The sequence below is a fragment of the Panthera tigris genome, chromosome B3 (assembly GCF_018350195.1).
Source record: "Panthera tigris isolate Pti1 chromosome B3, P.tigris_Pti1_mat1.1, whole genome shotgun sequence".
NCBI classification, from domain to species: Eukaryota; Metazoa; Chordata; class Mammalia; order Carnivora; family Felidae; genus Panthera; species Panthera tigris.
In genome coordinates, this window is record NC_056665.1 from 70,858,266 (window position 1) to 70,871,785 (window position 13,520).

At 36.1% G+C, this 13,520-nt stretch overlaps 1 protein-coding gene across 1 annotated transcript; it reads left to right on the forward strand.

Annotated features, from left to right (window-relative positions):
* The first annotated feature begins 697 nt into the window (after positions 1–697).
* Positions 698–1,639, forward strand: LOC102950405 (olfactory receptor 11H6-like). The gene has a single exon (XM_007091408.1). The coding sequence runs from the start codon at positions 698–700 to the stop codon at positions 1,637–1,639; it is 942 nt and encodes a 313-aa protein (XP_007091470.1).
* The last annotated feature ends 11,881 nt before the right edge of the window (positions 1,640–13,520 follow it).

Here is a 13,520-nt window from a genome sequence, read left to right on the forward strand (position 1 = left end):
AAACCCAGGCAGAGCCCAGGAATCTACACCTTTCAAAGGCTCCCCCGTATGTTGCTAATAATATCAGAGTCTGGAGCCCTTGTACCACAGCATCCTACAGATAGAGAAGAGACACTAATAATGGCCTATAAATGGTTACTTAGTGTGCTAAACTGCAACTTGCTTAAAATCACTCTGGTTATTTTCATACCTGGCTTCAAAGCCTCATGTTCTCTCCTTTATATCACTTATCTGATTGTACTGTTTTGTTTGGTAAAACTGTCAATTCTAATTTTTTTTTTTTATGGATGAATTGCCAATGTCAATGTTTATATCTCAATTTAGCTTCAGCCAGCCACCTATGCATATTGTCTAGACCAATGTTCTCCAAAGTTGGGTGCACCGGACAACTCAATGAGAGATGCAGAAAGGAAATACCTGAGTTTCTATTTTTATTTTAAGAAAACTTTTTTCAAAATATTTACCAATATTTACTATATTGATTGACAGTGGGCTGTATATAGTTTAAAAGTGAAGAGTCATATATAGAAAAGCATACTCAACAAGTATATTGTTGAAGTGCCCAATCAAAAATAGGAACTCCTGGTCTAGGTCTCCCCTATGATCAGGAAAATGTGTTCTCTCCTGGGGAGGAATCAGGAGGCATGACTCCTTTTGTAATGTAACTTCTACTGCAATCCTCACAGGATAGAAGGAAATGACTTCGGAGGCCAGAAATATTTCTCACACTGTGAGTGAGTTCATCCTCTTGGGCTTTCCTTGCCGTTGGGAAATGCAGATCCTCCTCTTTTCCATATTCTTTGTGACTTACATCATGACGCTCCTTGGAAACATGGCCATTGTGTGTGTGGTGCACTGGGACCGCCGGCTCCACACCCCCATGTATATTCTGCTGGCCAACTTCTCCTTCCTGGAAATCTGCTATGTCAACTCTGATGTGCCCAACATGCTGGCCAACTTCCTCTCCCAGACCAAAACCATCTCCTTTGCTTGGTGCCTCCTCCAGTTGTACTTCTTCTTCTCACTAGGCACAACTGAATGCTTATTTCTGTCCATCATGGCCTATGACCGGTTCCTGGCAATCTGTCACCCCCTGCATTACCCCACCATCATGACTGTGAAGTTCTGTTGCAGCCTGGTCATCTTTTGCTGGGTCTATGGTTTTCTCTGGTTTCTGATCCCAGTGATACTTGTTACCCAGCTACCATTTTGTGGCCCAAACGTGATTGATGACTTCCTGTGTGACCTGGGTCCTCTGCTGGCCTTGGCTTCAGCCTGTGTCCCAATCCCAGGGACTATTCTCATCTGTGGCACCATGAGCTCACTCCTCATCTTTGCCACCTTTTTCTACATTACTGGCTCCTATACCCTGGTGCTGAGGGCTGTAGTGCAGGTGCCCTCAGTTGCTGGCCGGAAGAAGGCGTTTTCTACATGCTCCTCACATCTGGCTGTTGTGTTTCTATTCTATGGCTCTGTCATGATGACATATGTGAGCCCGGGGTCAGGACAAGCAGAGGGAATGCAGAAGTTCACAACTCTATTCTACTCAGTTCTGACCCCTTTTTTTAACCCCATGATCTACAGCCTCCGGAATAAAGAAATGAAGGATGCCTTGAAGAAAGTTCTAGGAGGTTTCTAAAATTGGCCTGTGATGTTAGTATGTTATTCCTGGATGAGTTCTGACCGTGAGCCTCCTGTCAGTGAATAGTTGAGAACTGGCCAACAACCAGTGAACATTTTGAAGAAGTCATTTCAAAATTCTAAATACCAGGTCATCAATGGAACCTTTCCCCAGGTGGAATTAACTGCCTCTTCCATAGCACGTTGTGTGTACTTCTACTGCACATGTCATTCATTTATTTCTTGTGTGATAGTTAGCTGCTCACAAATCTGTCCTACATGCCTCCCCATCCTTAATAGATTTTCAATTTTTTTTAAGTTTATTTATTTTGAGAGAGATAGAGAGCATGAGCATGAGAAAAAGAGGGGCAGAGAGAGAGGGAGAGAGAAAATCCCAACCAGGATCCATGCTGTCAGCCAAGAGCCCAATTTGGGGCTCAATCCCATGAACCATGAGATCATGACCTGAGCCAAAATCAAGAGTGGGATGCTTAACCAACTGAGCAACCCAGGTGCCCCTAAACTGTCAAATTTTAAGAACAGGGACTATGCTTATTAATTTCTGTAATTCCAGAACTCAATATCATGTCTAGCACAAAAATGTCAATAATGTCAATTTAAATAAAACAAATATATTTGTTCATATTTCCTCACTAGATTCTATCATCCTGGCAAGTCAGGACAATATCTAAAGAAATTATGCAAAGTCCCTAACAGTCCAAATTTTCATCCTATGGACAAAATGGAAAAACTTCTAGAAAACGTGAAATCCATCTAAAGTGGTTGGACCAATCATTAAATGATAAGCAAATCAATGGAAAAGCTCACCAAGATGAAAGTTAATGTCTTAAGCAATTACCTGCTTCCTTCCCTTCATCAAGCTCTTTGTCTAAGTATGCAACTGCTTTATTTAATTTTCTTTATTACATTTTCTTATTAACCATGCTTTCACTCCTTTGAAAATGTATTATACAACCCTTACCACTGACAATGTGGGTTGGGGACTGTTAGCTGGGCATCACTGGGGAGCTTCTTGGAAGGTAGGATTTCAGGGCCTAGTTCAGCCCTATAAAGTAGAATCTGCATTTTGTCCTATTACATACGTTAAAGTTGGAAAACCAGTGCTTTACAACAGATTCTCTGTTGCCTCACTGTGATCACAACCTCATGTAGTCCTATTGACACCTACCTCCACCCAAGCAGTGGTTCTCAACTAAGTGACTCACGATTGGGGTGCAGGTGGTACAGGTATTCTGAAAAGCCCCCCAGGAAATTGTAATACACAAAAAGCACTGGGAACCACTGCATTCCAATTCAGGGACTTCTAAACTCCACAATAACACATAACGAGACTACATCCACATTCCGTTTCTTTTCAAAAGCCACCCTGGTGCAAATCAACCAAACTGATTATTAGATAGCAATACGACATGTTATAACACAAGTATAATAATCATTTTTTTGCCCCCCCAAAATTTTATATTCAAGTTAGGTAAGTCTCTTTTGAATATTTTTACCTGTTTATATTTGGGATATATGTATGTTAAAAAAAAATAGCGAATATGAAAAACCATCCTGGCATCGTACTAGCCTTTGGAGTAATGCTGATTAGCGATATTTCTTTCCTGTCCTCAGAAAGACCACAACCCAGCAACGGAAATAAACTTTTCTAACTTTTTTTGTTTTGGTTTATAATAGTTTGATTGAAATACAGTTTACATACCATAAAAATTCACCCTTTTAAAAATGGACAATACAGTGCTCTTAGTTTATTCACATAGCTGTGCAACAATCACCACTAACAAATTTTACAATATTTTCATAACCTCAAAAAGAAATCCCATACCCATTAGCAGTCATTCCCTATTTCCCTCTCCATCAGTCCCTGGAAACCACTAATCTACTTTATGTTCCTATGGATTTTGCCTATTCTGGGCATTTCAGAAAAATGGATCGTGCACTTATGTGGCCTTTTGTAGCTAGCTTCTTTCACTTAGCATAACGTTCATCCATGAATAACTCATCCATATTATAGCTTGCTATGAGTACTTTATTCCTTTATATTTTCAAATAATATTCCATTGTATGGATATACCACATTTTGTTTATGCATTCATCAAATGATGAACATTTAAGCTGTTCCCACTTTTTTGCTGATATGAATAATGATGTTATGAACATTCATGTACACATTTTTGTCTGAATATATATATATATATATATATATATATATATATATATATATTCATTTCTCTTGGATATATACTAGTTTGCATAGGCTGCCATGACAAAATACCACAGGCTGGGTGGCTTAAACAATATAAATTTATTTTATCACAGTTCTAGAGACTGAGAGTCTAAGATCAAGGCACCAGGAGAGTTGGAATCTGATGAAGCCTCTCTCCTAGGCTTGCAGACAACCACCTTCTCACTGTATCTTCACATGGCCTTTCCTCTATACATGAACAGAGGTGAGGGTGGTACTGCTATCTCTTCCTGTTCTTATATGTGCTGCAGTCATCAGATTAAGGTCCCCCCCCATGACTTGATTTAACCTTAATTACCTCCTTAAAGGCCCTGTCTACAAATACAGTTGCATGAATTTTAGAAGTTATATGAATTTTAGAAAGACACAATTCAGTCCATAACAATACCTGCGTAAAATTGCTAGATCATGTAGTAAATTTTTTGAAGAATTGTTAGACTGCTTTCCAAAGTTGCGGTACTATTAATAATGCCACCAGCAATTATTAGTTTCAAATTCGCTATATCCCAGCCACACTTTTTATTCCCTCCTTTCTTTCCTATCTCCCTCTCTCTTTTTTCTTTCTTTTTCTTTTTGCCAGCCTAGACATTATAAAGTAACATCTCACTGTGGTTTTGATTTGTATTTTCCTAATCACTTATATTAAGCATCTATTCATGTAACTATTGGCCACTCATGAATCTTCTTTGAAGAAATGTCAATTCAAATTCTTTGTCCCATTTTTAATCGGCTTAGTTGTCTTATTCATTACTGCTGTTGAGTTTTAAGAGTTTTTTAAATACTATAAATGTTTATTTATTTATTTTTAGAAGGGGGAGGGGCAGAGAGAGGGAGAAAGAGAATCCCAAGCAGGCTTCATGTTCAGCACTGAGCCAAATACAGGGCTCAATTCCATGACTGAGATCATGGTCTGAACCGAAATCAAGAATTGGATGCTCAACTGGCTGAGCAATCCAGGTGCCCCTAAAATACTCTAGATTCAAGTGTCTATCAATAAATGGTTTACAAATATTTTCTTCCATTCGGTGGGTTGCTTTTCACTTCTCTTGACAGTGTCATTTATAGCACAGAAGTTTGTTTTATTTTGATGAAGTCCAATTTATGTGTGTGTGTGTGTGTGTGTGTGTGTGTGTGTGTGTGTGTGTGTCTTGTTCTTTTGGTGCCATATCTAAGAAGCTATTGTCTAACTCAACATCACAAATAATTATGTCTGTTTTCTTCATAGAGTTTTATAGCTTTACCTTTTATATTTAAGTCTATGGCCTATCTTGAGATAATTTTAGTATATGATAGGAGATAGAGGTTCAACTTCATTCTTTTGCGTGTGGATATCCAGTTGTCCATCCCAGCAACATTTGTTGAAACTGTCCTTCCCCCACCAGTGAATTATCTTGGCATTACTGTTGAACATTAAACCATAAAAATAAGGTTTATTTCTGGATGCTCAATTCTCAATCTATATGTCTATTCTCATCTAGTACCACACAGTCTTGATTATCATATCTTTGTAGTACACTTTCAAATCAGGAATTGGGAGTCCTCCAACTTTGGGTATTCTGGGTCCCCTGCATTTCCATGTGAATTTTTAAGTCAAATTATTAATTTTCTTTTTTAGATAAACTAAATGATACAACTTATGTATTTCCATTATTTTTCTCATATTTATAATATTTTATAACTTTATATAATTTTCTAAAGTGATGCATCCCAAAGTTAAAACTAACAATATTAATGTGTTTGAGCCTAAGAACACATGATGCAAAAACTTAGAGAATTTCAAGGAGAAAGAAAGAAATCCACTATTATAGTTAAAGTAAACATCCTTTTTTCAGTGATTGATAGATCAAGCAGACAGAAAATTGGCAAAGATACAGTTTACCTGAATAGCACTATCAATAAACTGAACCTGACGTTTATAAAATATTCCATCCAACAGAAAACACATTCTTCTTGAACTTGCATAGAACATTCACCAAGATACACCATATTTGGGGCCGTAAAACAACCTTAACAAAGTTTAAACAAATATAAATAATACAAAGTATGTTATCATACATTGAAATTAAAGTAGAATCAGTAACAGAAAAATAGCTGGAAAATTCCCAAATATTTGGAACTTAATATACTTCTACACATGGGGCAAAAAAGCAATCTCAAGAGATTAAAAAACATTTTAAGCTGAATAAAAATGAAAATACAGCTTACCAAAATTTGAGAGATATAACAATATCAGTATTTAGAGGGAGAGAGGTTTATAGTATTAAATGCATCTATTAGAAAAAAAGAAATGTATTAAATTAATTATATAATTTTCTACCTTAGAAAATCTGGAGAAAGAAAAACAATTTAAGCCTAAAACAAGAAGGAAAAAAAATAATAAAATTCAGAGCAGAAGTCAATGAAATTGAAAAGAAACAAACAAAAAAAAAACAGAAAAAATCAATGGAACAAAAGCTAGTTCTTTGAAAATGTTTAAAAAATTAGTAAACCTCCAGCCAGGCTAACCAAGAAGAAAAAAGAGAGGAGACAGAGATGGACATTAAAATGTAAAGAAACACTATAAATTTGATATATGTCCATAAATTTGATAATTTAGATGAAATCAACAAATTCCTCAAAAGATACAAACTATAATTCACATAAGGAGAAATAATTATATATTTAGTATCTGTACCTATACAGAGTAAAGAAAATAAATCAATAACTAGTAACCTCTTAAAAATGTAATGAACAGGATCAGATGATTTTACTGGTGAATTCTATCAAACATTTAACAAAGAAATGATACCAACTTTCCACAAATATATTTCAGAAAATAGAAGCAGACGGAACCTTTCCTAACTCACTCTATGGGATCATCATTATCCTATTACTGAATCCAGATAAAAACATTTTTAAAAAGGGAGATATACAGGTGGAAAATAAGCACTTGAAAAGATCTTGTCTTTCACCTGTCATCAAGGAGTTACGAATCAACATAACGGGATACCATTACAACCATTAATAAGAATGTCCAAAATCCAAAAACCAACAATAACAACTCCTGGCGAGGACACAGAGCAACAAGAACTGTCATTCACTGCTGATGGGAATGCTAAATCATACAGCCAGCCTGGAAGACAATCTGGCAATCTTCTCCCAAACTAAGCTTAATTATACCTTATGATCCAGTAATTGCATCCCCAGGCATTCTCCAAATTGACTCAAAAATCTATGTCCACAAACAAAACCTGCACACAAATGCTTACAGTAGCTTTATTCATAGTTACCAAAAACTGGAAGGGACAAAGAAGTCCTTTAGTAGAAAAATGGACAACAAGCTCTGATACACCTAAACAATGGAATATTTTTCAGTGACAAAAAGAAATGAGCCATCAGGATGTGAAAAAAAAAACATGGATATCAAGTCATTAACGTCTTTTGAAGATAACTCAAAAAGTATTACCACCTTAATAATATTAAATCTTCCAATCCAATAACATGGGATCTCTATTTATTTTGATTTATAGTAACTCCTTGCAACAATGTTTTGTAGTTGTCAGTATTCATCTTGCATTTTTTTTTTTGCTAAATTTGTCAGATTTTTATTCTTTTTGATGCTGTTGTAAATGCAATCAGGATGTCTTATATTTCTTTTTCTTGCTGAGACTTAGAACTTGCAGTACAATATTAAATATAAGTGGCAAGAACAGTCATCCTTGTCTTGTTCCTGATCCTAGGGGTAAGCTTTGAGTGTTTCACCACTAAATGTGAGGATGCTGTAGGTATTTTATAGATGCCCTTTATCAGTTTGAGGAAGTCCCTCGGTTTGTCTGCTTTTTTGTTTTGTTTTGTTTTTTAGGATTTTTATCATGAAATAATGTTGGAATTTGTAAAATGCTTTTTTTGTATCTATTGAGATGATCATATATTTTTGTCCTTATTCTATGAATATGGTAAGTAACACTGAATGATTAATGATTTTTTTTCTTTAGTTTATTTATTTTGAGACAGAGGAGGAAAAAAGCAAGAGGGGTAGGGGCAGAGAGAGGGGGGAAGATAGAAAATCCCAAGCAGGTTCTGTACTGCCAGCTCAGAGCCTGATGACCTGAGGCACAAACTCATGTAACTGTGAGACCATGACCTGAGATGAAATCAAGAGTTGTATGCTTAACCAACTGAGCCACCCAGGCAGATGAAAATCACTAATCAGCAATTTTCAAAGTGAAACTAACCTTTGATAGATTCCACATGGTCATGATGTATCAATCCTTTTATATATTACTGGATTTGTTTTGCTAGTATTTTTTGAGGGTTTTTTTAATCTATGTTCATAAGAAATATCAGTCTGATTTATTACTTGTGACATTTTTGCCTGGTTTTAGTTTCTGAGCAATACTGGCCTCATGGAATGAATAGGGAAGATTATTTCCTCTCCTTTATTTTTGAAATTCTATTCCTCCATTACTAGCTCCTTTTGTGTTAAATATATATTTCTTAGTACACTATTTTAATTCCCTTTTTGTTTGTTTTGGTATATTTTTTGAGTTATTTTCTTAGTGATTGCATCTTAAAACCATCTAGTGTGGATTAGTTTCAACTTAATTTCAATAGTATAAAAAAACTTTGCTTCAATGTACCTCCATTTCCCCCTCCTCTTTTCTGCTTTTGTTGTCATACAAATGACATCTTTATGCATTTCACACCCATTGACACAGTTTTATAATTACTGCTTTATGCAGTTGTCTTTTGAATCAGGAAGGGAAAAAAGTTACAAGTAAAAATACATTTATATTGTATTTTATATTTACCTTCATTGTTATCTTTATTGGTGCTCTTTACTTTTGGGGGGTAGATTCAACTCTAGTCCTTTCGATTCTACCTGAAGTTCTCTTTTTAATATCACTTATAATACAAGTTGGCTAGCGACAAATTCCCTCAGTTTTTGTTTATTTGAGAATGACTTAATTTTTCTTTCTTTTGTGAAATATAGGCTTACTGGATATAAAATTATTGGTTACCAATCTTTTTTCAGTCCATTTGAAAATGCCAACCCACTCCCTTTAGGTTTCCATGGTTTTGAGAGGTCAGCTGTTAATCTTATTTAGGATCACTTGTATGTTATGGGTTGCTTTTCTCTTGCTGTATTCACAATTTTCTCTTTCCTTTCAAGAGTTTGACCTTGATGTGTTTAGATGTGGATCTCTTTGAATTTATCCTACTTGAAATTTATTAAACTTCTCAGCTGTATTAATCCATGTTTTTAATCATATTTGGGGTATATTCAGTCATTATTTCTTTAAATATTTTCCTCCCCCTTTTTATCTCTTTTCTCATTCTTAGACTCCCATTATATGTTGGTATACCCAATGGTGTCCTATAGTTCTCTGAAACTCTGTTCATTTTGCTTCTATTTCTCAGGTTGGATTTTCTCAATCTATTTTCAAGTTTGCTGATTCTTTCTTCTGCTTACTCAAATATTCTGTTGAGCCTCTCTATTATATATTCTTAATAGTCACTGTAATTTTCAACACAGTTTCCATCTGGTTCTTTTTGATAATTTCAGTCTCTTTCTTGATATTCTCTACTTGGTGAGATATCATTCTCATAATTTCTCTTAATTCTGTGGACATAATTTTATTCAATTCTTTGAAGTTGTTTATAAAAGCTTACTTAAACTTTCTGCCTAGGGAATCCCAAATCTGGACTCCCCTGAAGGCAATTTCTATTGACTTCTGCTTTTTTTCTTATCTATGCGCCATACTTTTCTCTTTCTTTGTATGTCTTTTTTTTAATTTAAAATTGGATATTTTAAATAATAAAATGTGGCAACTCTGAAAATCAAATTTCCCCAATTTCTCCAGGTTTTGTTACTGTTGTTTCATGTGATTGTTTTTGCTGCTGATGCCTATTGTTTCTTTAATGACTTTTTCTTTCACTAATTCTATAAAGTCTAAATCACCTGTTATATATAGCTATTGAAGTCTCTGCTTGGTTAACTTAATGGTCAGATCATAATTGTACAGAGATTTTTTTAAATGCCTTTAACCAAAAGATTATCCACTCTCTGCAGAGGGGTTCTGTTAGGACAAAGATTCAGTGTTCCAGATGTTTATAAATCTGCTTTAGCTTTCATTTCTTACTTGTACAGGGCCTCAGATACAGCCTTAGGTAAAATATTAGGGTCTTCTTAAGTCTTTTTTGGAAATGTGCACAGCCTTGCACATGTGTATAGTCTTCTAGATCCCCAGGAATACATTGGAACATTTCAAAGATCACTATGGACATCTCATTCCCCTGAACTACTTTTTAAGTCTTTTTTCCCCAGCTTCCCATTTGTCACAGCTGATATCACTGCTCCAAGCAGCTTCAATGTTAAACAACTGCCTTCACTATTTTCAAAAATATCCTGGGACAGAGGTTTCCCTACTGAGCAAACTCTGATTCAGGCCAAATAACAAGTCCTGCAAATAGGGCTTTTCCAAGGAGCTGTAAGATGGGCCAAATAGTGAGAGCTCTCTGGTAACTGGAGTTTTTTGAGGAGTTCCAAACCCAGTCTTCCCTCTCTAGTGGCTGCTAGTCTACTGGTTTTCACAGATACCACGTAAGTCTGTAAGTCTGCTGGTTTTCAAGGCTAATGGGAAAGGGAGGTGAGAATACAGCCAGTTAAAATGACACAAAACTCACTTTTCTTATAAAGATTCAGCTGTTTTATTGAAAAAAAAATCTTGAATTGTTGCAAGCCTTTGGTTAATTTCCAGAGTTCTGATAAAACTTATTTGGATTATTTCTACTTGATGCTTTTTTGAAGAAGTGGGTTTTTGAAGGCCCTTACTCTTCTATTCTGGAAGTCTCTTTCTAAACTTTTAACCTCTTACAATACAATAATATGAGTAATATAATAACTTGAATGTTATATAGTGGAACTGGGTGAGTAATATTATAGAGGCAAAGTCATAGCCATTCCACATGTAAGGGTGAATATAAAAAGTAACACAAAGATAAGGGCATTTGAATTAGATCTTGAAAAATAAATAGAAGAATGTGGGGACATAGACACTAAGAGAAAAACTCATAGAAAGACATAAAAAATAGAATCAGTCCCATAGTAATATAGGCAGAAAATAAATTTAAAGCACCAGAGTTCTACAAAACAACAGAATGTCAACTAAGGTACAGTGACCAGAGAATTATAAATGTACACATTCTCTTGATCCCTGTAATTTGGGGAATCCCTTTAACCTTCTCCCACCCTATACCCATCTCCCTACAGTTTACATCATGTATTTCTGAGAATAGATTCTATGCTTTCTTTTTATTCTTGCCTCATAAGACATGAAGCAATGAATTATTTCATCATGTCAACAATTTTCTATTACATTCTTCCTTTTTGCCAGGAATTATTCTAGATGCTGGTAATACAGAAGTGAATAAAGGCACAGGACAAAGACTTTGTTATTATAGAGCCTATGCTCCGGAGAAGATAAGAGTGACAATAAAGAGATACATAATTCCATTTACTGTTAAATGATACAAACAAAAATAGAATAAGGGAATAGAAGCGGTGGTGTATATTTCAAACTAGGTTGTCAAGAAAGTGTTCTTGAAGGAGACAGAGATTAGAAATGAATGCAGCAAGGAACTGAGATGTGTGAATACCTTGGAGAAGAATATTCCAGGCAGAAAAAATATCTAGCACAAAGTTCTGCCACAAAGGTGGAGTAAAACTAGCATGTTCAAGATACAGTTCGTGTGTGACTTCCTTTGGGGTGAATGAGAATAAGACTATCAGAGTAGCCAGAGCCTAGATTAAAAGATCACTTAGCTTCAAGGAAATACAAATCAAAACCACGATAAGATACTACCTCACACCTATCAGAGGCTAAAATTAACAATACAGGAAACAATAGATATTGGTGAGGATGCAGGGAAAGGGGAACCCTCTTGCATTGTTGGTAGGAATGCAAACTGGTGCAGTCACTCTGGAAAACAGTATGGAGGTTCCTCAGAGAATTACAAATAGAACTACCCATGACCCAACAATTGCACTACTAGGCATTTACCTAAAGGATACAAAAATACTGATTCAAAGGAGCACATGCACCTTGATGATTATAGCAGCACTATCAACAATAGCCAAACTATGTACATACAATGGAATATTACTTAGCCATCAAAAAGAATGAAATCTTGCCATTTACAATGACGGATGGAGCTACAGTGTATTATGCTAAGCAAAATAAGTCTGTCAGAAAGACAAATACCATATGATTTCACTCATATGTGGAATTTAAGAAACAGATGAACTTATGGGAAGGGGGGGAAAAGAGAGAGGGAGGCAAACCATAAGAGACTCTTAATGACAGAGAACAAAAAGAGTTGATGGAGGGAGGTGGGTGGGGGATAGGCTGAATGGGTGATGGGTATTAAGGATGGTACTTGTTGGGGCGCCTGGGTGGCTCAGTCGGTTAAGCGTCCGACTTCGGCTCAGGTCACGATCTCGCGGCCCGTGAGTTCAAGCCCCGCGTCAGGCTCTGTGCTGACTGCTCGGAGCCCAGAGCCTGTTTCAGATTCTGTGTCTCCCTCTCTCTCTGACCCTCCCCCATTCATGCTCTGTCTCTCTCTGTCTCAAAAATAAATAAACGTTAAAAAAAATTAAAAAAAAAAAAGGGTGGTACTTGTTATGATGAGGACTACATAGTAAATGTAAGTGGTAAAAATCACTAAATTCTACTGAAACCAATATTATACTACATGTTAACTTAATTTTTTTACGTTTATCCATTTACTTTGAGAAAGCAAGAGATAGTGGGGGAGGAGCAGAGAGTGAATCCCAAGCAGGCTCTGCACCGTCATTGTAAAGCCTGATGTGGGGCTCAGTCTCTCAAACCGTGAGATCATGACCTGAGCTGAAATCAGGCGCCTAATACTCAACTGACTGAGCTACCCAGGTGCCCCAACTAACTAAACTTGAAATAAAAATTTGAAAAAGAAAAAAGAAGTAGCTAGAGCCCAGAATATATAGATTTTGTAGGCTACAGTAGAGATGATGAGTGTATCTTAAGAAGATATTAATGATCAGGGCACCTGGGTGGCTCAGTTGGTTAAGTGTCCAACTTTGGCTCAAGTCATAATCTCATGGTTCATGAGTTTGAGCCCCACATCAGGGGCTCAGAGCCTGCAGCCTGCTTCAAATTCTGTGTCTCCCTCTCTCTCTATCCCTCCCTGGCTCGAGCTCTGTCTTTCTCTCTTTCTCTCAAAAATAAACATTAAAAAAAATTTTAATAAGAAAAGAAGATATTAATGATAATAATCATAGTGGTAGTAATCATATTTAGAGTTTGCTGCAACAAGGGAGACTATCCCAAATGAACCATGGGATAACTCAGTAAGAGCTTAGAGAGGATTATCATAAGATTTGAACTTTATATGATTTGGGGGAAAGGTCAACAAAATGGGAAATCTGTTTTAGATAGACTGCTGCCAGAAAGTGAGCAATTCAGTGACTGGCATCTTAGTCGTTTTTATTTAAAAGGTGGGAGGAATGAAGCAAGGCTGAAATTGTCAATAGGAAAGAAGCAGGAGTCACTCACACTAGCAGGGAAAAGGTGATATTCAGTAATTTGGTGGTTTTAGAGTGTTGTCTTTGTCTCTC

Bases quoted from the DNA above. Each gene is read 5' to 3' on its own strand.
- LOC102950405 (XM_007091408.1), top strand. From the start codon at position 698: ATGACTTCGGAGGCCAGAAATATTTCTCACACTGTGAGTGAGTTCATC.